The 25,907-nt window shown below is 50.8% G+C and overlaps 1 protein-coding gene across 3 annotated transcripts in view; it reads right to left on the bottom strand.

Moving 5' to 3' along the window:
• The window catches only part of SHANK3 (SH3 and multiple ankyrin repeat domains 3), a 382,463-nt gene that overhangs the window by 149,264 nt on the left and 207,292 nt on the right, over positions 1 to 25,907 (bottom strand). For all 3 annotated transcript variants that reach the window (XM_075742957.1, XM_075742888.1, XM_075742921.1), the window contains exon 14: positions 335 to 448. In XM_075742957.1, the coding sequence (XP_075599072.1) occupies positions 335 to 448 (114 nt within the window). The remainder of the gene's footprint in view (positions 1 to 334; positions 449 to 25,907) is intronic.

Here is a 25,907-nt window from a genome sequence, read left to right as displayed (position 1 = left end):
GGTTCAGATCAACAGTCACGGTTCTCTTGCTCCATCACTCGCTGTCGCCTGCAGAAGACCCTACTCCTGCAGTGATCTCTGCAAAAGGGACCGATGATTGCTCTCCGCATGACAGTTCCACACACTTACCATGGGTCAGCGTGTCTACTACTGGATGCTAATGCCCTCAGTAACATAGACTTTGAGCAATACAATTCTTCAGATGCATCCATCACCCATCGCAAAGAATGGGCAAACTCAGAGAGTGCTAGAAATTTAAAATGAATGCTTTTGAATTTCTGGGGCTGTTCAGTGTGTCTGCTGAGAGACACTCAGCTCTAAGAAAATAGCTTACCTTGCCGTGGATCATACTGTCGCATCTGCACCTCCTCAACACATTCTGCCGGGAACCAGCCAGTCCTTCCTTTCACGGTTCCTTCCCAAAAGCCACCTTCGCCAATACTCAGCACTGTGGGAAGAAACAAACAGGTACATGAGAATCAGCAGTGCTCCCAGAAAAAGGGAAGGCCAGAATGACCATCGTGTAGTGTTAACGCAGCAGAGACATGAAAGCGCAGAGCACAGAAAATTTGTCTGGGGTCAGGAGAGGTCTGGAGGAAGAAAGCACCTCAAGAAGCCTTCAAAGCTTCTTTCACGCATGTCCAGAAGAGAGACAGTGTCCTTCATGCAGCCACGTGCTGCAAAAACAGAACAGCAAATCGGTAGCATCCATCTCTGTAAAAAGGATTGTTAATGGGGGACCCAGACATAACATGGGCTCTGGTAGAACCGTTTCCTGGAAAGATGCTACCTACTGTAACTTCTGACATCCTCAGAGCAACAGAGAAATCACAGACCCATCAGGAAAATGAGATGCAGAGAGGGAAAGAAATTGGCCATGGAGACCAACACAAGTCACTCCGAGAACTGGGGTGTCCCGACTGGCCCATGCTCAAAAACCAAGAGCTATTTCACTCTAAATGACACAGCAAACAGGAAGGCACGTCATTGTCACAGCAAAATTCTCCCAGCCCATTAAGCCTTGTTTTTACTTGCTCAAAGCTTAGAGGAAACAGAAGGGAAGTCTTGAAATGGGCTTTGAAGATTAAATGAATTCAGAGTCAAGGAGATTTTAACAGAGAATCACATCAGGACCATCCTCATTAAACCAGGGAACTATCAGCTTGAACCCCGCACCAACTATCGGCTGAAAAGGATGGCTTTCAGGCAGCCAGGACACAAACTACTGAAGAGCCACAGACAAAACTGGTGCTTCTTATTACTTCTGAAGAATGAAATGGGGTCCAAAGCAGGCTAGCCAGCACAGCTCAAGGCTACAAAACAGTTTGAGGTTTCTGCTATGAAAACCATTGCCAGCAAATGTCTGTTTGATGTCTCCTAGCTCCCTGCAACTGGATCCCCCACACGTCATACTAGCAGGCTCTGCAAGGAAGATCTAGATTGTTTGGGACATTTGAAAATGCATCAGATGTAACCGTTACATTTCCTATGGCCACAGAGAAAATGACTGTCATTCCCAGAGTACCCAAGAGAAGAAACAAGCACAATGCAAGAGAGATAAAAGGGGGATGAGAATCGTTACCAATCTTTCTGGATGTTCCCCATGTATATATGATATCCAGAGTGCCCAGATATTATCCCTATTTTATCCAGAAAATGGCTGATGCGCATCTCTCCCTTGAATTCAAGCACTTACAAGGCCAATTAATTGTACCATCCTGATCCAAGAAAGCGGAGAAGAGCAGTTCCATGTGTTTGCAGGTTACTGTGGCTCACAACGCTTTCCCAACTCTTTGTAACACAGTGGTCTCCGGAACAGATTGTGAATTAATGTGTTAGATGTAGTCTATAAAATGCTATAGATCAAGAGAAACTGCTCCACATCACCTGAAGGTGATAAGCTTTTGATACATCCTTTGGAAAACATTTTGGTGTAGCATTTGTAATAGTGATTCACTTGACATCCAGACAGAAAATAAACAGAAGAGTCTGTGTCCTGGGGTCCCTGCTGTCAACGATCCAAAAGGTATCCCCTCAACATCATCCGGATGGCAAGTTCTTAAAACGAAGCCCACCACATCAAGAGATCCCCTTGGTTAGCACACAGACGTGGGCCTTCTTGTGACTTGCTTTGAAACCCCAGGAGCCGTTGTAAAACCCTGCAGTACAGAGAGGGGACACTAAACTGGACTCGAACTCCTCAACAAATCTCCGGACAACAGGTGAAGGAAAAGGCTGACGTCGGGTCTATTTTAAACTTGCATTTTCTTAGCTTATGCTTTTTTCCTATGGCTGTTTCTCCAACTTCGTAATCGTAACAACCTTGCAGCTTTGATAGCAGAAACCTCATTTTGAGCTTGCCTACAATCTGAAACGTACTCAAGTGAATTTGACAGAGAGAGCTGGTTCTGCCAGAGGCAGAGACCGCAGGTTTGCAGACAGGCCTCAGGAGCTGACCCAGCACAGGGGCACTGACCTTGGGGGCTGCTGGAAGCTCCCTCTGACCATCAGGCAGGCCCCCATAAAAGATGAGGAGCCTCCCGAGCCTGATTACCGAAAAGGCCCTTTGGCAACGGGATGACAGCGATGACCAGCAACCACGGGGAAACCTTAGTGCTCGTTCTCCTAAGGCTGCACTGCAGCCGGGCAGAAGGAACAGAGCTGATCAGCAGTTAGCTCCAGGTGCAAGAAACCACCACACAAATGAGACCACTGGTCCTTCGATCCTCAGTAGGAACAGCTCTCCAGACATTTGATAATAATGACGTTTGTACCATGAGGCTATGCAAGTATCCTTGTGTCAGAGCCACACCAACACAGTTACTGCTCGGCTTCTCCGCAGCACAAGGATTCTGCACAATTCCCCGTATCCCACTGCTCCACACATTTTTACCTATTGCCTCAGAATGGGCTGGGTGCTCCGCAGGATGCACAATAACGCCCAGTTTGAAAGGGTGAGCCCCCACCCACCCCAAAAATCCGTCCTCTCAGATTACCTCCCCATGGAGACACTTCCACCCACAGCTGAAACACGGCAAGACATCTGTCCTGAAGGCTGCAGAGGGCCGTGGAGGCTAGCGCGCTCAACTCCTCTCTCCTGGATGTCTCTGCTTCACGGCGGCACGGGGGGAGGCCGGAGCAGTGCGCTCAAACGACCACGCTGCTGCCTGTCCCCTCTGAGCCATCCCACGTCCTCCACTGCCCCCGGGGCCCCTCTGCACCTCCCTCAGCATTCAGGCTTCACGGGGTCTAGCTTCATCGCTTTCTGCCCCAGCTAGAAATCTCTACACAAATCACTGTGTAATTAGCTCTCTTCATTAGTGCAGCGGTGCCTTCCAAGTCAAAGACCTTTGAGGAAAACAGTTTCTCTTTTCCTGTCTTGATGCAAAGTATCAGCAGGATACCTCTTGCTATGTCCACCGAGGCCAACACCTCTGGGACTCGCTCCCGCTGCTCCTGGGCATCTGCCATCCGCCCTGGGCGATGCGCAGGGCTGCAAGGGAAAGCCGTCCTTCCCCGGCCAGGCACACAAGTGCCGGTGGTGGGAGTACAACATCAGGCTCACCTCCCGGCTGGCAGATGTACGGGACTTTCCGCTCAGGGAAAAAGCGTGTGATTATGCAGAAGGCAGCACCCCTGACCCCGACATGGACCACGGTCCTACTGCCAGGCTGGAATTTCTGTTGCTGGTAACTGAGCAGTTTTGTTTGGGTTTTGTTTGTTTGGGGTTTTTTTAATCAGTTAACAAACAAACACCTGAATTACTATCGTATCTGATATCCCGACTGGCCGAAGGCACAGGCACATCCACACTCTGCCAGGTGCTGGTACCTTTCCAACTCGGCTCCCTGCTCACGCCTCGCAGACAGCACCGTGGGATTTACCCCTGCACCCACCACCACAGTGCCCTCGTGTCATTCATAGCTAAATCCAAACACCACAGTTATTAATAAATTAAGCACTGCTCCATGCCAGTCAAAGCAAATTCCCCAAAGAAGAGGAACTTCACGATTGTCTGTATCTAGGCATTAGTCTGATCGGAAGCAAGGGAAAAAACAAACAAGCAAGCCTGATTTACAAGGCAGACAGGAGACTCATTTCAGTCTCTTCTCTAGATCTTTTCTTGAGATGCAAACACTCCAGCTCTCCAAAGGTTATGATGTTGTCACCATTTGGAATAGGCCCAAATCCTGTACCTTATTTCCCACTGCTCTCGTCCATGCTTTAGAAGCTCTGCTAACACTTGCCAATGGAAAATTTCCCTTTTCTATTACTTTGTAATTCCAGCTTCCAAACCAGCCCTTTGTGGAAGAGAGCTCATCCAGAGCCTTCTGTTCTTGCATTGAATGCTTGGCTCTTCAATCACATTGTACTCCTTTTTAAGATTTGCTACCTCTTGAGGACTGGAAGGACTGAAGTTTCAGTCTGTCTGGCATCAAGCTGCACACTGATTTTAAGGTAACAGCAAATTGAATCTATTCTAATGAAATGAAAAATTTAGAGTTGTCCATATTTCACCAGTTTGTTTCTGAGGATGTTACATGAGACAACATAAAAACCTTGCTCAAGTCAAGATAAACAACATGCACTGCTCTCCCCTCATCCACAAGCTGCCACCTCATCGCAGAAGGTGATCAGAAATCCTTAAGCAGGATTTCCCCCTCACAAATCTAGGCTGGCTACTCCCAATCACCATTTTGCCCTTCATGTGTTTGGAAATGGTTTCCAGGGTTAGTTGCTCCATCACCTTCCCAGGGATCAAGGTGAGACTGACCAGCCCGGAGGTCCCACACCCTCTGCCTTGCCCTTCTTGAAGACAGTGGCATTTGCTTTCTTCCAGTCATCAGAAAATTTTCCTGACCACTATGACCTTTCAAAGATGATGGAGAGTGGCCTGACAAAGCCACCAGCCAGCTCCCTCAGCACTCACCGGTGCATCTCATCAGGCCCATGGACTTGTGTATGTCCTGTTCGTTTGGATGTTCCCTAACCTGATCCTCCTCCACTGCCCACCTTGCCAAGGACTGTCCCTCTGGTCTCAGGGACCTAGGATCACTGAAGCCTGGTCTTACTAGTGAAGGCTGAGGTGAAGAAGGTAGGTACCTCCACCTCAGCCAGCTCATTCAAACTTTTCTTGCTGTATAAACATGCAACATCTTCAGAAATGAGGTACAGAGAGGATGAGCTTTGGGCTGGCAGGGAGGGGAGCAGATGGGTGCCAAGGAGCTCTGAAGCTACAGCAATTCATGCCTCACACCAAAAGGACAGCACTCAAAGCAGCAGCCCGGATTCAGCTGGGCTTCAGCAGGGCCTGACTTGACCACAAATGCTGTCTCTCAGCAACCTCTCCTGTCAGGTCACTCTAAAAGCCCGTTTCATTTTCTACTGCAAAGTCATCCCTTCTCTGTTGGTGCCAGGCTCGGAACCCCCTCTGAGCCCCGCTCACCTGCGACAGCCCTCCGCTCCCTCAGCACCCTGGACCCTGTGGGCAACACCACAGCGGTCAAGAACAGGATGGTGCTGACAGGAGGAGAGAAATAAATGGCCTACTGAGGCCTGCAAATCATGGATGCAAGCTGGGCGACTCAGACACACAGCCATCAGCTCTGAAGGTCACTGGTAATTTGAATAGCTCTAAACATGGTAATGAGGCATATACCAAGTCATGCTGGGATGCGCACATGAAATGCTTAAATATGCTTTCAAGAAATTAACAAACAAGACATACTGGGAAAAGACTTAACAAAGGAAGTCATAGCTAATCAACTCTCGATCCCAGACCCCGGGCCAGTCAAGTCCCACTGCCTTCCCTGGTGTTGTGCTATACTGCTGAACAAAGAAGCCCAAGTGACCGTCACATTCTCAAGTTGGGTTTGCCTGCAAGGATCCTAGAACCTGCTGCTGCAGGAACCTGGAGGAAAAGCCCACAGCAGCTCTGAAGTCATCTTGGCTTTCTCTCAACCACTCCTGAGAGTTCTCTCGCTGGCTCCCTCTCCACTCTCATACCAAATGCAGACATTTCTACCTTCACCTTTGAGGCACAAATCCACCTTCCATCACTGCTCTACCATGGACCTGACCCTACTTTCCCCCATCCCATTTGCAGCCCCATCTCATCTCCAAACGTGCCTTCCAGACCATTTTGTGCTGCCTCCTACACACTCCACTGTACCTGCAAACTTCTCCCTTAGAGAATCCACTGTAGCATCCTTCAGGTCTTGTGGAAAATTCCCTGCTGAAATGATGCTTATGGACCCCAGCCAGCTGCAAATGACAAGGCAGTTGTCCTGACCAAAGACTATGTTCTTTCCCTTGTGTTCCTTCCACTCATTTCAATCTCATTTAACTCTTAAAGCCTACATATAGAACAAGCTCAGCAGCATCGGCTCTTTAAGACTACCTCTTTGCACCCCATCTTTGCACTGCCAGCTGTTTACCGTTGACTTCACAACCTGCAATTCCAGGATCTTGTCCTGCCTCTTCTGTCGCACAGCACAAAGCAGGTCTCCAACCTGACAGGACTCTAGATGCCACCTAGATATGCCTCTCACGTGGGCTGGCAACATCACAGGTGGTTGGGACTGCAAAACTCTTCACTTTGTTCCTACCACCTCTGTTTGTCTTGAAGCTCTCGTTTTCCCTTGCTTCACTGGTTCCAAGAACAAAAGAAATGAAAACAAGAAAACCAAACCCCAACCCATAGCGGCCATGGGTTTTCCCTTTCTTGAGTCCCCTACACACCTTTCCAGGGTAATCCCAGAAGTTGCCTTCTTACAGTCTCTCAGATACAGATCTGCCCCACTTTGATTTGTTATTGTTTCCTCCCTATTAGAAATGTCACTCTTAGCAGCCAAGCTGCTCATTTATTCACGAGGCTGGGCTCAGGCCAACCCTTGTCTCATTCACTGCTCAAGCAGAATCTTCCTCCTCCGTTCGGTCTCACAAGACAATTTCCCTCTCCTGCTCCATCCCTCTGGCGCGTGCTGAGGACGCAGCAGCTGCTGGCTCAGTTCCCAGTGATGAGGAATGGTCCCCATCTTGCTCTGAGGAACACAGGATCTCTTTTCAGCATCAGGGGTTTTCCCATAAGAGGAATGCGCCGCCATATTCCTCCTCCTAGCTTCTCCATGGTGAGTCCCAAGGATGGCACTGTGCCTGGAGTGCAGCACGGCCCGCAGAGCACTCCAAGTCTTGCTTTAAAAGCTGCCCGACCCAGCCACCTGCATCTGCACGGACTCTGCTTGAAGCCAGGCTGCCTACAGACCCTTTGGCCTTTGCAGTCAATGTATCTTTTAAGAAATGCTTTGGTGGTTAGTCCTGTCTAAAGCCATTACTACAAGGAGAGATGACAGCTGGAATACTAGGATCCACCCATGCTGCAGGGAACATGCCCTGGAAAGGTTTCTCCCAAGGGCCACCTGTAGGTCACCCATAAGCCATATGTGAAGGTCTCCTCCTGGCAGGCATGTAGAGTGGCAGCTGTTGGAGACCTGAGCCCATCCTGGGGGCCTCTCTGCACTTACAAGAGGAGTGCCACAGTAGTTTTCTCCAACACACCCATCAAATTATTACCTCTGTTCCAACCCCCTGCAGCTCCTGGTCAGCCTCGCTCAGACGCTGCACCTGGATCTCACCCACCGCCGTGTTTGTGGGTTTTCTGTGTCCTTGGGAGCTGTCACGGCCAAATTCCTAGATAACAAGTTAATTTAGTTTCAGCCCCCTGAGGGGCAGAAAACCATCAGAATTTGCATCCTGTGTCTTCAGCTACACACAATGGACAAAGCCATTCTGCTTTTTTTATCTATTAAATGACCATCAGGAAGCATTTCGGGGACAGATGTAGAATCTGAATCCAGAGACTTTCAAATCTCGCAATAAGGCACGCCTCAGAAACCCAGAGGCATTGTACTGCACCTTTGTGACAGGCAGCACAAAGATGTGCACTGATGCCCAGAGAGAGGTATCTGACCTGGGTTTCAGAGACCTCCCCTGACCACTCTGATGGAAAGGACATCCTGAAGCCACCCTGACCATGTAAGATGCCCTCAAGGGTGAGGCAGAAAGGCTGAGGCATTGTTCGTCCTTCTCTCAAACCTGATACGGGACTGCGAGGGGCATATCTGCAGTGCTCGGTAATCCATGAGGATGATCATCTGGGACCCTCCTGCTAATAGCACTGTTGCTGTCCATATGCCACAGGGCTTCCTAAATCCCTGGGCAGGCAGGATTATTTGCAGTCCCAGATTATCATAGAATCATTTAGGTTGGAAAAGACCCTTAAGATCATCAAGTCCAACTGTTAACCCAGCACTGCCAATCCCATCACTAACCCATGTCCCCAGGCACCACATCTACATGTCTTTTAAATACCTCCAGGGATGGTGACTCCTCCACTTCCCTGGGCAGCCTGTCCCAGTGCTTGACAACACTTTCAGTGAAGAAATTTTTTCCTAATATCCAATCTAAACCTCCCCTGGCACAACTTGAGGCCATTTGCTCTTGTCCTATCGCTTGTTATTTGGAAGAAGAGACCGACCCCACCTGGCTACACCCTCCTTTCAGGGAGTTGTAGAGAGCGATCAAGTCTCCCCTCAGCCTCCTCTTCTCCAGGCTAAACACCCCCAGTTCTCTCAGCCGCTCCTCATCAGACTTGTGCTCCAGACCCTTCACCAGCTTCACTTTTTGCATGCTACAACATACTTCTTTAGCTACAAGACGCAGCTGCCAAGCGTGGCTGAAGCTGTAAACTTGACTGCATTGCTAAGATCTTGTTCCAATCTAATCCAACCCTACCCCAGTAGAGTTGGTCCCTGGAAGATGTGTTACACGCAAAGCCAAACTCTAGGTGGCTACAAAATGAGTAAGAGTGCACCAGGTACCCTGACCTCACTCCAAGACTAGATGCACATCGCATCATGGAAACACCATCACTACATACTTGTAATCCAAGTCAAGAGGAAATGGGTGCTTCTGTCATACACAAGGCTCTAGGCAGTTTTATTCTATAAGAATTTCCCAGCACAAGCAAACATTGCCTCGACTTGCGCAACAACTCCATGTCCCATACAATCTCTCGTAACCTGGGCATTATACAAAGCACCCAAATCTATTTGGGAGGCTAACATGGACATGTCATGGCCTCTCAACCACACTCTTCACCTTCACGTTTTTCACTTCTGAGCCACTGCCGTACGAAGGACCCAGAAAAAGGGAAGCTGCCAGAACCATGCTGACAGCACAGCTTTGCTCAATATCAGCTGTAAATTACTGTTGCTGAGCTCTGAAAAATCATCAGCAACTGACCCATTTTTTGGTCAAGTCCCTCATCTGAGCAGCAGTATTGTGCTGTGACCTTCACTTTGTTCCAGTGCTTATCAGACTCCGAGTTTCTTCCTACGATTGTTTTCCCACGCTAGGAAAGGTTTCTCTTTTCCATTTAATTTGCCTGTGTCTATAGTGAGACTTAGTCAAAACTGGAAGTAAGCCAAGCAATGTAAAGTTTCACGTGGCTTTAAATCCTTTGCTCTGAGCCCTGTGAACTCCCAGCTGAACTTCAACACCCGACCATGTTGCCCAAGGGTATGCACAGTCTAGTAAGCCTGAGCACACACCACATGCACAGGCTACATATTTGCAAATACACAGTTACTCACATTCTTGATACTCAAATCCCAGGAGCATTTGTGAACCAACGTTGGCCGTATCCTCTTTCCAGAGAAAGCCCACCAACTGTGCCATGCAGATCTCAGGAACGTTAGACCTGGGAAGGTTCAGTCTCTAGTAGCAGCACAATGAGGCTACAGTCTTCCTAACTCCCAGGACAGGGGCACTCTCCAACCCCGTTATCTGATGGAGTTCACAGATCCCTGGTGGGTTAAGCTGTAAAACCCAAGGCATTTCTAAAGTCAGCGAGCCCCCAGTATATGTCCCAATAGCCCAACTTTTAACTCTGCACAGCTGCTTTGTTATGAAACTAAAATGCAATTATAAAAGCTGATTTTAAATGCCCCATCAAATTCATAAACTGACTGCGTACAATCCATCTGGCAGATGTTGAAGGGTCCTTTCATCACAACAACAGATTTCACTTGGGTGTATTAATAAAAAAACAAGGAAGAGACAAGTTGGCAGTTAAAGAAATTAGGGACAATAGGAAAGATTCATATGGGGCCCCCAGGTCAACAGAGTCATAGAATTCTACAGAAAAAAAACCCGGTTCGTCCACCAGTCTCATAACCTTCCACTGAAATGCCCTGGGGAGGCTTTTGATCCTGGTTACACTTGAAGAAGCCTTCATTAGACACCACTTGCTCCTTTATTGCCAACAGATGAGAAGCCAGAGTCTGCATGCAACACGGAAACTGAGTCCTCCTCTCAGTCAGGCATGGATATAGACATCTTCCACTCCAAAGGCACATCCACCATCCCACTGAATACACCTGCATTGACACAGACCTCAAAACACACTACAGAACTACGTATGGACAATGAGTCATTCCCACATTGCTCATGAACAGAAGCACACCCCAATGCACTTTTTGTTCGTGACGGAAAGCATTTTGCTCCCCAATGGGAAGTCCTACATATATCCTGAGGCTGGACCCTCTCCCAGCCCTTTGTATGTGCCTAACTCTCCCTAACAAAGGCACTCCACTCTTCCTCCTGCTGTAGACGCTAGCAAGCCTGCTGCAGAAGTGGTACCTGCCTTTGAGGTTGTACACCACCGGGACGAGAACTTCTACCCAGGTCTTGCCTTGTCCTAACCCGCTTTCCACAGCCAGCCTCTTCCTCAGCACCTCCCCTCAGGGAGTCCTTGGTGTTCAGAGCAGTTTACCACACCAACAATTCAGCAGCTCAAAGGCAGGAGCAGCTGCACCTGGTTAGCTGTGCCACTGCCAGGTTACACCAGGATGTAAGTGCACATGAAGATCCCTATGACAGCCTCCAGTCATTCCCATCCAAACAGGCTTCATGTGACTGCTCCTCCATGAGGGCCATTTGGCACCCTTCAACCACAGCTATCTCCTACTTATCTTATTTAATGATAATAAAAAATAGTCTCAAAGCAAATTGAGTGGATTTCTCTCACTCAATGGTTACATGTTTTCTTGATAATGTTAAAACGAATTACTCCAGAAAGCAATACAACACAGAAAGTGTCAGCTGAGAAGGGAAGAGTCTTCAGACATCCTGCCATGAAAATGTCAGCTCTCCACGTAGGTAGAAAGTCGGTGGGCTCTCCAGTTACTTATCCACCTCTGTGGAGTCTGCAGGTGCTCTCTACGACCAGAGGCAGATTAATCTTGGTGGCTAGTGGAGATCTTGACTAAAGCCCACCAGTGAAAATGATCAGATGTAAAGGAGAGCTTCAGAATCTACTATGCAAGTTTACTCTTGCAGTGGAATAATGTTTCACCCTCAAATAAAGATGACAAATTAATAAAGACAGAAGTTTGAAGAGACAGGAATTCTTCATTTTCCTTGATTCACAGTAGGGGCTAGGATAGCAAGTAAGAGTACAAATATTCAGACCATACAGAAGAGACCTAAAATCCCCTTTTGAATTGTCTCACTAAGAATTTTAAGAGTTAAAAACTACCATCGCACCAGAGCAGGTTTTAAGATGCTTTTAGTCCTGGGCACACAAAGTCTCAGTGTGACGTATCAAATGCCCAACAACTTAGAGCCCTTGCCTTGGCTTGCTCAAACTGCAGCCACCAGTGACCCCATGAAACCATTGGCATGATTTAGAGTTATCAGTGGATGAAAAAAGTGAATACTGCAGCTGCATGTGCTGGCCTGAGTCCTGGCTGCAGCCTGCCACGCTGAGCTGAACAAGCAAAGACAGCTACCTACCTGGTCAAGTGCGGGGCTCCTGAGGAAAGGATGCTCTTGAAGCATCTTCAGAACAGCCAAGCCAGCAGAACTGGTGTTAAAGCCAAGCAACTTTGTCAGCAATTCAGCATGCCAGATCATGGACTTCCAAGTCAAGCAGAAAATGCAAATCATCTCAAGAGGGAGGGACAAAAAAGACCCCAAAACTAAAGTGAACTCTGAAGACAGGGCACTTTGATCTGCTTCCTATACAGGAAGAGGCCAAGATGATGGACGTGACTGTTTTGGTATCCTACTATTTTGCACTCATGGTACTTTACATCTAAACAATTTTTAAAACATAAAAGGATGAAAAGGAAGGAAAATCTTCATTGCTGTGTGAGAAATTAAAGAAGAGGGGTGAGGTGCGTTTCCTCATTGTTGAAGAAATCCTGGGGAGAATTCAATTTTACAGTGGTTCAAAGAATCAGTGGGGTAATGCTGCTGCAGCCACCTGCCCTGGTGGTACATGCAGGTGGGCTGGAAGCTGAGGACAGTAAGGTTGTGCAGGGTTCTTGCCCCAAGAGTTTCTTCCACAAGCTTGGACCAGCTGTGTCTGTAAAAAGAGAAGTGGTGCCTTTGCTGGGGACTATGCTGTGTGCTTAAGGAGCAGAAATCACCACTCATCCTGTCCCAGGAGCTAGGGCAAGGGACCAGCATGCTGTCAAGCCCAGTTCCAAAGAACACAAGCCAACAAGCCTCAATGGATCTGGCAGAGGTTTGCACATACTGGTTCCTCACAGCCTTTCACATCGGACAGTCCAGGCTCAGGTTTGTGTTGGCAGCTCTGCACCCCCAGTGTCCAGGGGGCCATGACAGGGATCCCCTCCAAGCAGAGCTGCTCTGCAGACTTGCAGGCAGCCCTGTGCGGCGGCGAAGCACGGCAGTGCTGGTAACGGCTGAGCGACAGTGTCCAGTCCCTCCTTGCAGCTCCTGCCCACAGGCACCCTCCCCCCCCGCCGTGCTTGAAGGCTCCCAGGCAGAGACATGGTGCTTCCCCCCTAGGACCACTAGAACATTTGCTACAAACACATAACCTGCATTTTGATGGACGTAACCTATTTTAGAGGCACACAGCTCTAGACAAAAAGAAACAAAAAGGACTTCTCTCAACATCTGTTACCTACCATTGCTTCATCAGTGCACACTTAAATAGCTTGCGACTTTTTTTAAACTGCCCTTGAACATCATATTAAGTGTTTATGCTTTATTAAACTTTCAACCTTCAGCTTTTCACACAGACTACCCCAACCCAGGCACGGCACAATTAACAGTCTGGGGTGAGGGGCACTTTCTAAATTGCCTGTTCCATATCTTGTGAAGTTTGGGGCTCCAGCTACCGCAGAGGAACAGAGGCACAGCTGGGTCCAAGTGAGATCTGAGATGGCACAGAGCTCAAATACAGCAGTGGAGGAAATGAGATCATTATGGATGAACGGGGACACGACCTGAAGAGCAGGCACAAAGAGGAAACTGGCATGGCAGAGAAAGCTCAGACCACCCTTGCCCGCACCATCTGTCACCAACTACATTGCAACTTTCCTGGCACCTTCAGATGCAGGCAGGTAAAAGCAATTAAGCTCAAGGCCTGGGGACCTGAAAAGTCTCCAGGAGCAGATGGGATCCACCTGAGTGCCATTAGAAGGGAAGGGCAGGAGCCCGCACAGCAGCGGTAAGACCAGAACACACCGCCCTTGGCCCTGCAGCACAGCACAGCACATGGTCCAACAGAAGACAAGCCACAGGCTCTGCAGGGGACCATCACGCTCCCTCTCCTGGGTCATTTCTGCTCTACCCAAGTTTCATGTCATGCTCACCAGTGCTTTAAGGACACACCAAAGGCTGGCCAGCGCACCCAACTGTCACGTTTCATGCCCACCACTCCTCAGGGATGAGCAGGGAGGGACTGGGCAGAGAAGGACCTGGTTTGGTTGTACACCGACCGCAGAGGTGGCCCAGCAAGGTGAGGTGGAGCTCAGGGCAGGAGGCAACGAGGCTGGGAGAGGAGCTGTCAGCAATCTGTCCCTAAATTGGCATGTCTCACCCTGCCTGGGGACAGTGTTGCTGTGCCCGAGGAGCAACACGTCAGTCATGGCCTTAGCCCGCAGCTTCAGGCTCCTTGTGCTGGACGGGGCCGTGGTGCACCCTGTAGATAAGGGCCCACACCTTGAACTTGGCTCGCTAGTCTGTGGGACTTGGAGCGCAGCAGAGACCTGAGACTACGGCTGATGCAGAAGTGCATTACGTTTTGTAGCTTCCTTCATGCCACGGCTCTGCTACTCATCTGCAGTAATCCCGGTAGCAGGCAGCAACGGCACATCTGCCTCTCCCCCGCTTACTGCTGGTTTAGGCTGAAATTCCTTAAGGCAGAAGGTATTTCTGCAGTCAGGCTCTGCACAGTGCTCAGAACGAGGGGGCTGGGGGTCCGCGAGTGCAACGGCAACAGAGATGCTGCGTATAATCAACTTGTGAGCACAGCCTCCACAGCACCGCCGCACTGATTTCTGCTCTGAGCTATTCCAGCCCTGCAGCCTCCAGCTGCTAAGCTGATTTTTATAATCATCTTGCTTTTAATACAATCATTATACAGTCATTATGCCTTTAATTAAGCATTTATTGTAAAAAATAGTGCCAATCAAAGTCAGCAGGTTGGAATAGGAAAGGAAGGGAATTAACGTATTCCCAAAATGTTAATGAGGACTTTTCAGCCTAAGAAGAGCTTCAGGATCTGGTACCCAGAAAGCAGATTCAAAATGTGATATGCAAAGCTTGAACAGGGTGGCCCTGACCCAGATGGCCAGAGCTGAAAGGCAGCGGCTGCAGTTCCGTCCATGCTCACCCCTCTCCTCTCCCAGCACCGGATGATCTTTTCCCCTTTCCCTTCCTACCTCCTGGGGACATTAACCCCACCTGGGCTGCTCACAGCAGCAGTATTTCCACACCGCGAGTGGACTCTGCAGGGCCCCGTGGCCCTTCCCTGGCCGCCGCAGACCCACCGGAGCACGTGTCCAGCACTCTGGATTTCAGTCAGCCCCAGCCCCTGCAGCTTCCCCGGCACAAGCAGCCGGCCTGACAAGCGGTCTTCAGGGAGACGTCTCAGGACGCTGGGCCTGTCAAACCTTCCCTAAAGCCAAGTCTGCCCTGGAAAACTCAGGTGTATCATGGCACAAGTTACTGTGCCCGGCACCGCAGCGCATGCACCACCAGCAACTTCTCCTACAACAGTTTCCTCTGTCTCAGGGGGCTGACACCCCCAGGGTACCCCAACTTCCCGGGGGCAGCCCCAGCAGGGCCGGGGCCGTGGGACTGGCAGCCAGAGACCTGTCCCGAGGGCACCTTCCTGCCCGGCAGCACGGCTCTGGCCCTGCCTGAGGGGCTCAGGCTGCTCTGCTGCGCCACGCGAGCCGGCACGGCGCTCTGTCAAAACCTGCCGTTCACTCTCACCAGGATAAAGGGGAGGTTCCCCCAAATCCAGCTCCTGCTACAGCCACAGTGCAGGGAAACCTGAGGAAACGTGTGTGACCATGCCGCTCCTCCTCAGGTCGTGCCAAAGCACGAAAACAACAGAGCAGTACAAAGACAGAGTACATCCAGTCTTCAGCGATGACAGGAGCCGTAGCAGGCGTTCTCCAAGACATCCCTTCCACACACATGCTCACGCCGTGAATGAACACGCAGTCCTGCAGCCGGTCAGGGGTACCACCACTGCAGGCTGGCACTCGGAGGCGTGCAGCAGAGCCCCTCGCACCCTCGAGATCCCCCTCGGACTCAGAGCTTCCCTGTGGGAGTCTAGTGCTGCGTGGTAACGCTCCGTGCTGCTGGGGAAAAGCAAGAGCTCTCACAAAATCTGTCACAAAGACCCAGCCAGGCCCCTGACCCCTCCACGACACAGGTGGCCACTTCCAGGATGCTGGCTGCTGCCAACGGCCGGGAACACGGGGAGCATCCCGTCCGCTCCTGCCGCGGGACAGGCCGGGGCTGAGCCGTGCGGGAAGGTGTGAAGGCGCCTGCGCTCACCGGCTGGAAGCGCTCCAGGGGAGAGGAGCCAGACCACGAACATCGCCCCTAACGTTTACCGTGTGTGACCCCCAGCAACGGGGTGAGAAATTGAATCCAGGCAGGCGTGCCCTGGCTGTGTACGAGCAGAAGTAACTGCGTGTACGATGCCGCGCTCTGACCTGTTGCCCCTCAGGGCAACAAAACCTAACTAAGTGCTAGGGATGATCAGGAAAGGGAGAGTACCTTAAATACATGTGCAGTTCAGCTCCCTCAGCTCAGAGAGGTCACGGCACAACTGGGAAAGATACAGAAAAGGGTGACAAGGACAGTGAAAGGGATGGCTCTGGACAAGGAACGGCAAAGCCTCTAGCCTGGAGCAGAAGTAAGGGCTGAGAAAGAAGTGTACAAAGTCGAGAGCAGCACTGCACGAACAGGGATCCCCTGCCTGCTGCTTCTTTCACCAGAAATTTAGGGGTCATCAAGCAAAACCAGCAGACAGCAGGCCAAAAAAGCCTCAAAAGAAATGGCTTTTCACACAATGCACAGCTAAGAATTTGTATGGGCTAAAAGAGCAAAGAGACAAGGTCCCTACAAAAACCCCAGTCCTGTTAGGGACTACGAGCGCAGATGAAGAGCTCTGAGCCTCATACGCTTCCCAACCTCATCCTTTTCCCCAGGCAGCTGGTGCTGGCCACTGCTGAGGACAGGCTGATGGGGCCGCTCCTATTCCCCTTCCCAGCAGGCAGGATCACACCAAGGACTAACACGATTCTCCTGAAGATGTTCTGCAGCTTCTGGTCCCTTGTGAAGCATGGATCTCACGACCGCACGGCTGGTAGCTGCAGCACGTCACACGAGTTCAGCAGGCGCTGCCCGGTGCCGGAGGCACTGCCCGGGAGTGCCGGTGAACGGAAGGAGAACTGCAGGCAGCTGCTTTCCTGCTGCTGGACCCCTGCATGGGCCAAACCAACCGTTGGCTGGCTGTCTCTCCAAAAGCCACAAACAGCCACTCACCGGAGGAGACTTTTTAGGAAGTATTCCAAGTTTCCAGCAAAGGAGGGGAACACAGCACTGACGGAGGAGTCTGCTCATGATGTGGCCCTTCTCCCCGCTTGCCCAAGAGGAACTGTAAGAACCCCGGGCATGTGGGGCCTGCAGGCACAGGCAGGCAACACGCATTCCCCCAAGGCTCCCCGATACGCACCCTCACAGGAGGGCGAAGCCTCCAGCCAAAAGGGTAAACTTTGGATAAAAGCAGGTTGGAGAGAACCGGTCCAAGGAAGCGCTACCAGTAACAACCACTCTCACTGCAATCTCCCCTCCAGCTAGTGCCAACTCACTCCTACCCTGCCTCCACAGAGCACCGACACAGCCTTTCCAGCTTGCTCACCATCCATCCATCCATCCATCCATCCATCCATCCATCCATCCATCCATCTCCTAGGTCTCCAGAGAAACTCCTCCACCCCCCGAAGAGATGCCACCAGGACTGACCCAAGACTCCTACAGAGACGCTTCTCCCAGTTACTGGGTGCAACTGGCACCTTACCACGAGCCTGGTGTCATGTCTTGGCTCTAAAGCTTCTTGTTTGTATGTGTTCAGTCCCCCTTCATTTCAAGGTGGCATAACAGACCTGATGGGAAACCCTTTGGGAGTTCTCCTGGTGCTGCATACTTCAGTTGGATTCATCACAGCTCCTCGTCTGTTCCCTGCACGGCTGATTGCATTGAGACAGAGAAAGGGAGGGAGAAGCCTGCACTCCACTCCCGCTGGCATTCTGAAAGTGCCCCAAAGAAACATGGGCACTTACCAGAAATATGCTCAGTTCAGCCAAAGCAAGCAACGCTTCCACTCCGTCTCTTCCTCCCTGTGCTCATCAGCATCTGCCTCACAACATGGAAAGAGTTCTGGGAAAGCACGGGTGGGCACCTCAGACACACCTAACCCAGCTGCGGGCTACAGGCACGGCTGGGCTCTCCTGTGCCAGCAAGCAGCGACGCGAGCAGCAAGCACACCAGGGCAGCTCGGGCACAGCGCAGTTGTTCAACACGTGCAAAGAGCAGCGTGGGTGGAGGACCCACACATGTGCAAACAAAGGTATAGACAGCAGGCATATCTAGCACTTTCTGTACCCAAGATGCCGACAGATGTGCAAAGCACAAAATAGGTTGATTTTAAGGAGCCCTGATTAGAACACAAAGTTGGTAATTAGATAGCGATAGATCCCCTCGTGTAATAACTAGCTATTGATGTGCTGGACAGAAGGTGAGGTACGCTGGTACCTGTGAGCAGGTAGGCTCAGAGATCACCCACCATAAAAAGCAGCATCTGGGGATTGCCCGCGTCTCAGAGGCACAGTGAGAACAACACCGGGAATGACGCAGCAGTGCAGAGACAGCCGTTTGCAATGTTCCCCTCCTTGCTGCTTCTTTCTTTCTGTTACAGAGGAATGACTATGGAGGCATTCCAGGTAAATAAAAAGGAGAGAAAGAGAGGGTGAAGTGCTGTGCATCTTGCGTGATATGCAATACACACGCACACCACCCCTCCCTCATTCCCTCTTCCCCCAGTCTGCCAGCAACAGATGATAATGCAACAGCAGCCGTATCTGACAGTCTTTGGATCTGGACAGACCGATCAAAAAGATGATGTCTGAGGATGAGCTGAAGGCTACAGAAGTGTCTGCCTCAGAAGGATAAAGTGGAATCTAGTCAATAATCCCTGTTCAGAAACAGTACTAAAAGCAGCAAACAGAAAATCAGAAAATCGCCCATTTCCACCTCTGCTAGTGATTAGGTACCAATATGGTGATCTGCAATTCCTAAATCTCAGAAATTCCTGCTGCTGTGGACACACCCCGTGTGGACCACGGAGCAGGCTCAACCCTACGCTGTACACTCCGACTGACACTGGTCCGAAGTCTCACTTGTCCACCAGTCACCAGAAGGCCAGCTCAGCCCCCCTGAAGCCCACCTTTGTCCCAGCCATCCTGGTTACCTAACCGAAGCACCCATGGAGCAAGCGTCAGGTGATGAGCCTCAGCCGGGAGCTGCAGTGCCAGTGCAGTGCATGGGGAGAGACAAAGGGCGGCCGAGTCCGCACACGACCATATGCTCCAGCACTCCCCCTCTCCCCCCACCTTGGCAGAACCAGTCAGAGCCAGGCGATTCAGCTTGGTGCCTGAATAACAGGACGCGCAGCTGGGCCCCAACCACATCTACGGACAGTCTGCACAGTGCCTGTGCACACCCCGACTGCCTGTTGTGCAACCACAGGCAGCAAGGGGAGCGGTGCTGGCCAGCTGGGAACAGGTGGGAGGAGCAGGTGAAGCATCCCAGGCACGAGCCAGAGCTTCCACAGGCTAAACCTCTCTGCAGAGGCAGGGCCACGGGCAGCAGCGATCACTGCTCGCAGATGAAAGCACCACAACACGCTGCGCAGGATGCTGCGAGCAAGGGGGAACACAGGAGTCATGCAGCTGCCTGAGCAGGACTTCATCTAACCTCCTCACCGGTCTGTGAACGGAGAAAGAGGCAGATGTTTGGGGGAAGGAGCAAGGTTCTTTCTAACAGACCAGAACAGAATCACTTGCCTTGGGGATGCATCGGGGGGACATGCCTTCCCAAATCTGTCACAAGAGCTGGTTTGTACCGGAAGCAGAAGGTTTTGTACGCTCGTGACTTCTGTCCCACGCAGACAGCTGCAGGAACACCCTCACTGACACGCGTGCCCAGGAGCTGGCTCCAGGTCTCAGGGCAGCACGTGTGCCAGCTCTGCCAAGGGCCAGGCAGGTGCCCCATCCATGGCATTTGGTAACGGGGACACTCAGGCTCCAGAAGGGCAGGCATGTACCCACTGCTGCTCGTTCAGAGAGAACCAAGGCCAGAAAAGGTGGAACATCAACGGCTGCAGGAGCCTGTTTTGAAACCATCCTGCCTGCACAAACCAGAAACCAAGCCTCAACAGCCGATGCTGTTCACTGTGTGATGAACAGATGACAAACAACGCTGAGTCCGTGGGCTTCACTAAACACAAAGTTTCTGACAGCTTCTGAGCAGCACCACAACTCCAACGATCCCATCCTGGTCGCCTTTGCTCTCCCTGCTACACAACCTCTCACTGACCTGTAAGTGAGGCAGAAACAAGTAAAGGATTTCAACACCTACACCAAGCTCAATCCAAGTAAGATGAGCAGCCACTGGAAATTAAGTGCCCGTCAGCAGGAAATCAGAACCCAGGCTGGACAGGATTTTGTGCTGACCACAGCTTCCACCGCCCAGAGAGGGTTGGAGAAGCTCCCAGTGACAGCTCCCAGCTGCTGGGACACACCAGGGTCACTGTCCTCAACTTCACCACTGGGGTCCTAAACGTTTCAGCTGCAAAATCCAAACGCTTGTCTCTTCCTCTGTCTCCCTCCAGTGCCCACTGATGGTTTCAGGGGTCTTCAGGCTGCAGGTCCCAGTAGGGACTTTACAAACAGCTACTGCCTGGAAGAGTCCTGCGTTTCATCCAGTCAGTTCCTAGGAAGGGGCAACCCTGGCTATACATACAGACTGGGCGATGAGACGCTGGAGACCAGCCATGCTGAAAGAGACTTGGGGGTCTTGGTCGACAGCGAGTTGAACATGAGTCAACAGTGTGCCCAGGCTGCCAGGAAGGCCAACCGTATCCTGGGGTGCATCAAGCACGGCGTTGCTAGCCGGTCTAGGGAAGGGATTGTCCCACTCTGCGCTGGTGCGGCCTCACCTCGAGTACTGCGTGCAGTTTTGGGCGCCACAGTACAAAAAGGACATAAAACTATTGGAGAGTGTCCAAAAGAGGGCAACAAAGATGGTGAAGGGTCTAGAGGGGAGGATGCATGAGGAGAGGCTGAAGTTCCTTGGATTGTTCAGCCTAGAGAAGAGAAGACTGAGAGGAGACCTCATCACAGCCTACAGCTTCCTCACAAAGGGGAGCGAAGGGGCAGGCGCTGATCTCCTCCCTCTGGTGACCAGTGACAGAACCCGAGGGAACGGCACGAGGCTGCGACAGGGGAGGTTTAGGTTGGATATCAGGAAAAGGTTCTTCACTAAGAGGGTGGTCAGGCACTGGAACAAGCTCTCCAGGGAAGTGGTCATAGCACCGAGCTTGACTGAGTTCAAGAAGGGTCTGGACAATGCTCTCAGTCATATGCTCTGATTCGGCTGGTCCTGTGTGGAGCCAGGAGTTGACTCGATGATCCTTATGGGTCCCTTCCAACTTAGGACACTCTGCTCAGGCAGGTCATGTAGCAAGCCAAATCCAACATGCTCAAGGACACAGGGCTTTGAGTTTGTGTCTTCTGAGGATGGAGGAAACTGCTGTATTAATCTTGCTTCGCCAGTTACAGAATCTCCGCATCCTGCTCATTGCTCTGTCTGTATTAGAACAAGTGTTTTAGAAAGAAACACTAAATCTTTCTTTAACTGCAGGGGATGGTAAATCCATCACATCCCATCTTCAGTGTCCCAACAATTCACTGACTCTAGGGCCAGAGCAGATGCCTAAGGCAGGGAAGCCACTTCAGCTCTTACTAAGTTTTAACTAGATTAAATTTTACTAAGATTAAAAAACAAAAAACAAAAAACCCCCAAACCAAAACCCAAACCACAACACAACACTCAGCTCTTGCAGTCTGAAGTTTTCATTTCAGCTTCTACCATCCTGTTTCCTCCTGCGCTATATCAGAGTCCCTTCTGTAAGCTGCCTCCCTCCATAAAGCTGTTGTGTAAGCTTTCCAGAGTCAGGTCTCTTTCCCAAGATCTCCTCTACACTTCTAATTTGCTAACATCTTCCCCCAAAGTACAGACATGAGATAGACTCAGGAGACAGCAATGGATGCACAATGGGCAGACACAGCATTACAAAGGGGTTGCCCAGATGAGAAGGACTAAAGGTCACTGAAATATCTTGTTAGCACATAAAAGTTTTAACAGCCACCAGAGTCATCTCTGGATGACCATGTAATTCTAGTTCAACTGCACCTGCAGATCTCCTGGTCCTCTGACATCTCCTGCCACGGGAAGGGCACGCAGAGGGCACAGAGTTTGGGAAGGACCTGAACTCCATCTGTGCAGAGGCAGTGCTCATGAAACACTCCTGCATTGCCTGGAGTAGAAAGGAGGACACAAACATGGGAAACTCTTCAGAAGGCGTACCCAAAAAGAGCTGCAGGCAATTGTATTCCTGCTGCTGGATCCCTCACGTGTCAAGATTTTGGAAGGATCACATCTCTAGTACAATTGACACCTGCAGGCAACCAGGAGATGAAATGGCTGGGTGACAGAAATGGAAGTAAGAACTACGAGCACCTAACACATCTCTATCCACCTTCCACCGTGTTGATCCACACAACCAGCAGCAAGAGGACCCACTATTTGGTAAAACACAGAGAGCAGCTAGAAGTTAACTATGAGAAAGACATGACTTTGCAGCTGTGGTGTTGTGGGTTTTTTCTAATATATAATTACACAGATAAAATTTAGGAGAGTCCTAGATTCCTCACAATCTTGATCACTGCAGAGCAGTATGTACCAAAAACATCTGCGTGATGTCTAGTAACCTGCAGGCTCAGCATCATCCTGAGGGTCAACATCCTGGTCTTGTTTTCACACGCACTGTACTAGTGGATACAAGAAACAACAAACCCCCAAACCCCAGGGACTCCAGTCACCCAGAGCACACGTGCATCTCCAGCCAGGCTCCTGCACGCCGACTGCTGCATCGCTTTCTCATGGAGCACCTGAAAGGACCAAAAGGCCTGGAAGGAAGACCCCAAGAGAAGGCGTTGACTGCTCCTTAGACATCAGGGCATTTCTTGCTGTGAGAGAGGCAACGCTGAAGCCTTTTATTTTTTCCCCTCTCTCTCCTAGGGTGCTGGTGTTTTTGTTGTTGGGGTTGTGGGTTTTTTTTCTATTGCTAATATACAGAGCTCAGAACAAGTGTAATATATTCATTAAAAATGATATATAATGCCTGCTTGATTTCCCAGCACAGGGAAGGAAGCAGTACTCACAAGGTGTGCGGACACGCTGGTGACAATGGTCTGAAGAGCAAGGCAGAACATCACCCAGCCTCCTCCAGGACAGCAGAGGGAAAAGCAGCAGCTGCCCAGCACTGAGCACTCAGTTGTCCATTTACTGCTTTCCCGGGCAGGTTACACCAATTAACACATGCCTGCCCTAGGACCAGAGCACACCCCCAGGGAGGGTACTCTGCACCGCCCCCAGCCCCATGCTGGCAGGATCAGCCGTGGCAGCTCCACTACGGGAGGACTTTCTGGATTCAGAGCTCACAGCTCAGCAGTCCTCGGGGGGGGGGGCCTTGACATCAGCCCTGTCTTCTGCACAAGGGGGTGACACAGACACAGCATCCCTCCACACGCCTGCTGTCATCTGACTCGGTTTTCTCTTCAACACAAGACATTTTGCTTCTTTTGCCTCATTATCATTTTACCTGCCCTTGCCCATCTCATTTCCAACCCACTGGCGGGCAACCAGAGGAGAGCGGGGCCGTTAGAGCACTTCACCGCAGAGCCCAGCACTGCCACTGTCCTGCTGCGCATACCAATGCCTTCCCACGCTGGGCACGTTCATTAGCACTGCAGAGCAGGATGCGTGCCGTTGGTTTGCAGGGTCACAGGCTCTCAGTGGCATTGCTGGTGTGAAGGAAGCAGCAGCACATGCTTCCCTAGCTCCTGAACACGGAAGAGCAGCCAGAGAGCTCTCTCAGCCGGCTCGCACCCCAAGCTCAGCGTGCTGCCCACAGAACAAACTCCCAGCCACGCACTAGCGCCGGGTTGCCAGGAAGAAGAGAGATCCAGGAGAAATGCAACCACCTTGCCAAGCTGCATCACGCTGCTTGCTCGTCTCCCCCCAGCTCCTCGCCGACAAGCTGTTTTTCTGGAGGAGGAGCCCCATCAGAGTCCCGGAGTTCAGGAAATCCCTTTGTCTGCTGCCTGAATCCTCTTTACATTGAAGTGCTGTGACGTGCTTTGCCGTATTAACACCACTCAAGCAGCTAAAATGCCTTGTCAAAGAAAGGCAAGAAAGCGTCTTGCAGGTTATTACAGGCTGATGTGATTTTTCTAAACCCTTGCTGAATGAGCCCCATTCTGAGGAACATATTGGGATCAGACACTTATGCAGGGACTGGCAATTGCAATTCTAATTTACTGCTGCAGCTGAGAAAGCTTGTCCTTAAAGACAGAAGGGTTAGGAATGCCCAGATCCACTCAAGAGCCATGCAGAGAGGAAATCCTGAACTGCAAAGCACTTGGCGGCCTCTTGGGAAGGAATCCCTACCCTGACACATTGCTCTCGGGAAGCAGGCAGGATAGCAGAGTGACTAGTACAGGCTCGCTGCGGAGGTGTCCACAGCCATCCATCAGCTCCGAGAGCTCGGGACGAAGGCTGCTCTCCCAAATGGTCTCTGCGAGACCAGAGCTAAGCCAAACTCAGCAGTTAGAGCCCAGGTACCCAAAGTGGGCTCAGCACGCGCTGCCTCACCTAGCCCTGCGCAATGCCCGCGTTCTCCCTCCTCCCTTTGCACGTCGAGGGCAGCACAAAGCACAAAATCATTCTCCCTTCTCATATTCCCCTCTTGGACTGGAACAACCAGCCATAGAAATCAGGCAAATTCATGCAGCCAGCAAGCCCCCAAAAGAATCAGAACCCGGTCTCACATCCAACGGAGGAGCCGTGGGCAATGCCAGCTTAGCCCTCGTGAGCCCAGCCACAGGCTTAGGCACCCAGCACCCCGTGCCCAGCACCCACGTGCTATGGCAGCTGCCTGAGAAGGGCTGTGAGGAACAGCACGCTCTGCTTCCCAACGCTGATGGTCCAGGGGGTTTTCTGGAGCCAGAGAGCGCAGCAGCCGTACTGCCTAACAGGCACTGACAAACCAAACCTGTCTTCCATAAATGAACTTACTCCTTTTTAAAAATCCGTTCACATTCTTGGCCTCCACAGTGTCCTGCAGCAATAAATTCTGCAGTTTAACAGCACACTGCACAAAAAAGTGCTCTCCTCTCTCTTAAGGCTGGAGCCAATATTTCTTTGAGCATCTCCAGGTTCCTGTATTAGAGGATTAGTAAGCAGCCTTTCTCCAGACTATTCATGAAACTACTGACTGCGGTCACACCATTTATTTCCCAAATGGAGAAGTCTTAAACTACACAAGGGTATCTCCTTGTGCAGATGCCACTGAAGGCTGCGGATCACCCTCGTCACCCTCCCACAGCTGCATGCCGGGGGGGGGGGGCGGGGGTTAAGCTGTCAGATGAGGCATATCATGGATTTACACCATGCACATTGATGAGTTTTATTGTGGTCTTAAGAGCTTTCCTAAGAATTCCTAACTTTCCATCAGCTGGGCTGGGGCTGACCAGTTCTGGAGCACTGCACTGATTCTACAGAGATTATTGCTGGTTATCTCTTTATTTATAATTATTACTGACAATGCTACAGAGAAACTGCTACTCCAAGATCTGGTATCTGAATGCCAATAGCTAATTGACTCCCATTGCTGTTTATGTACCATTGGGCTATTCTTCACTATATGCATAATTTGCATTTATTAGCTCGAACTTCAACAGACATTTTACTCCTCCCTCACTCTGCATCATGTCATCCCTCCACAGCTCTCCGTAGTCAGCTTTCGAGCTATCTGGCCCGGGTACACACGGATGCTGTGTTGTCTGCAGGCTGCTCACAGAGACAACGAGGCAGGCTGTTCTCTGCCCGACTCCGCAGACAGCTCGCAGCACTGCGAGTAGTAGCATGTAACCTTTTCCTTTAACTCGTAGCCATTTCACTACTGCTTTTTTTTTTTAAAACAAAAATTACCAGATCATATACTTCTGAGCAGCCCACTGACACCTTTGCAATTTCAAATGCCAAGAGCTCGCTGCTCTGTAATTAGCAGCACAGACCTCTCCTCCTGTCCAAGGCACTTTGCAGCATGACACTGCACTTCTGCAAAACAGAAGTGAAGCACTTTGAAAATTAAACATCTC

This window comes from Balearica regulorum, chromosome 1 (assembly GCF_011004875.1).
Source record: "Balearica regulorum gibbericeps isolate bBalReg1 chromosome 1, bBalReg1.pri, whole genome shotgun sequence".
NCBI lineage: Eukaryota > Metazoa > Chordata > Aves > Gruiformes > Gruidae > Balearica > Balearica regulorum.
This window is presented reverse-complemented; position numbering and strand designations above follow the sequence as displayed.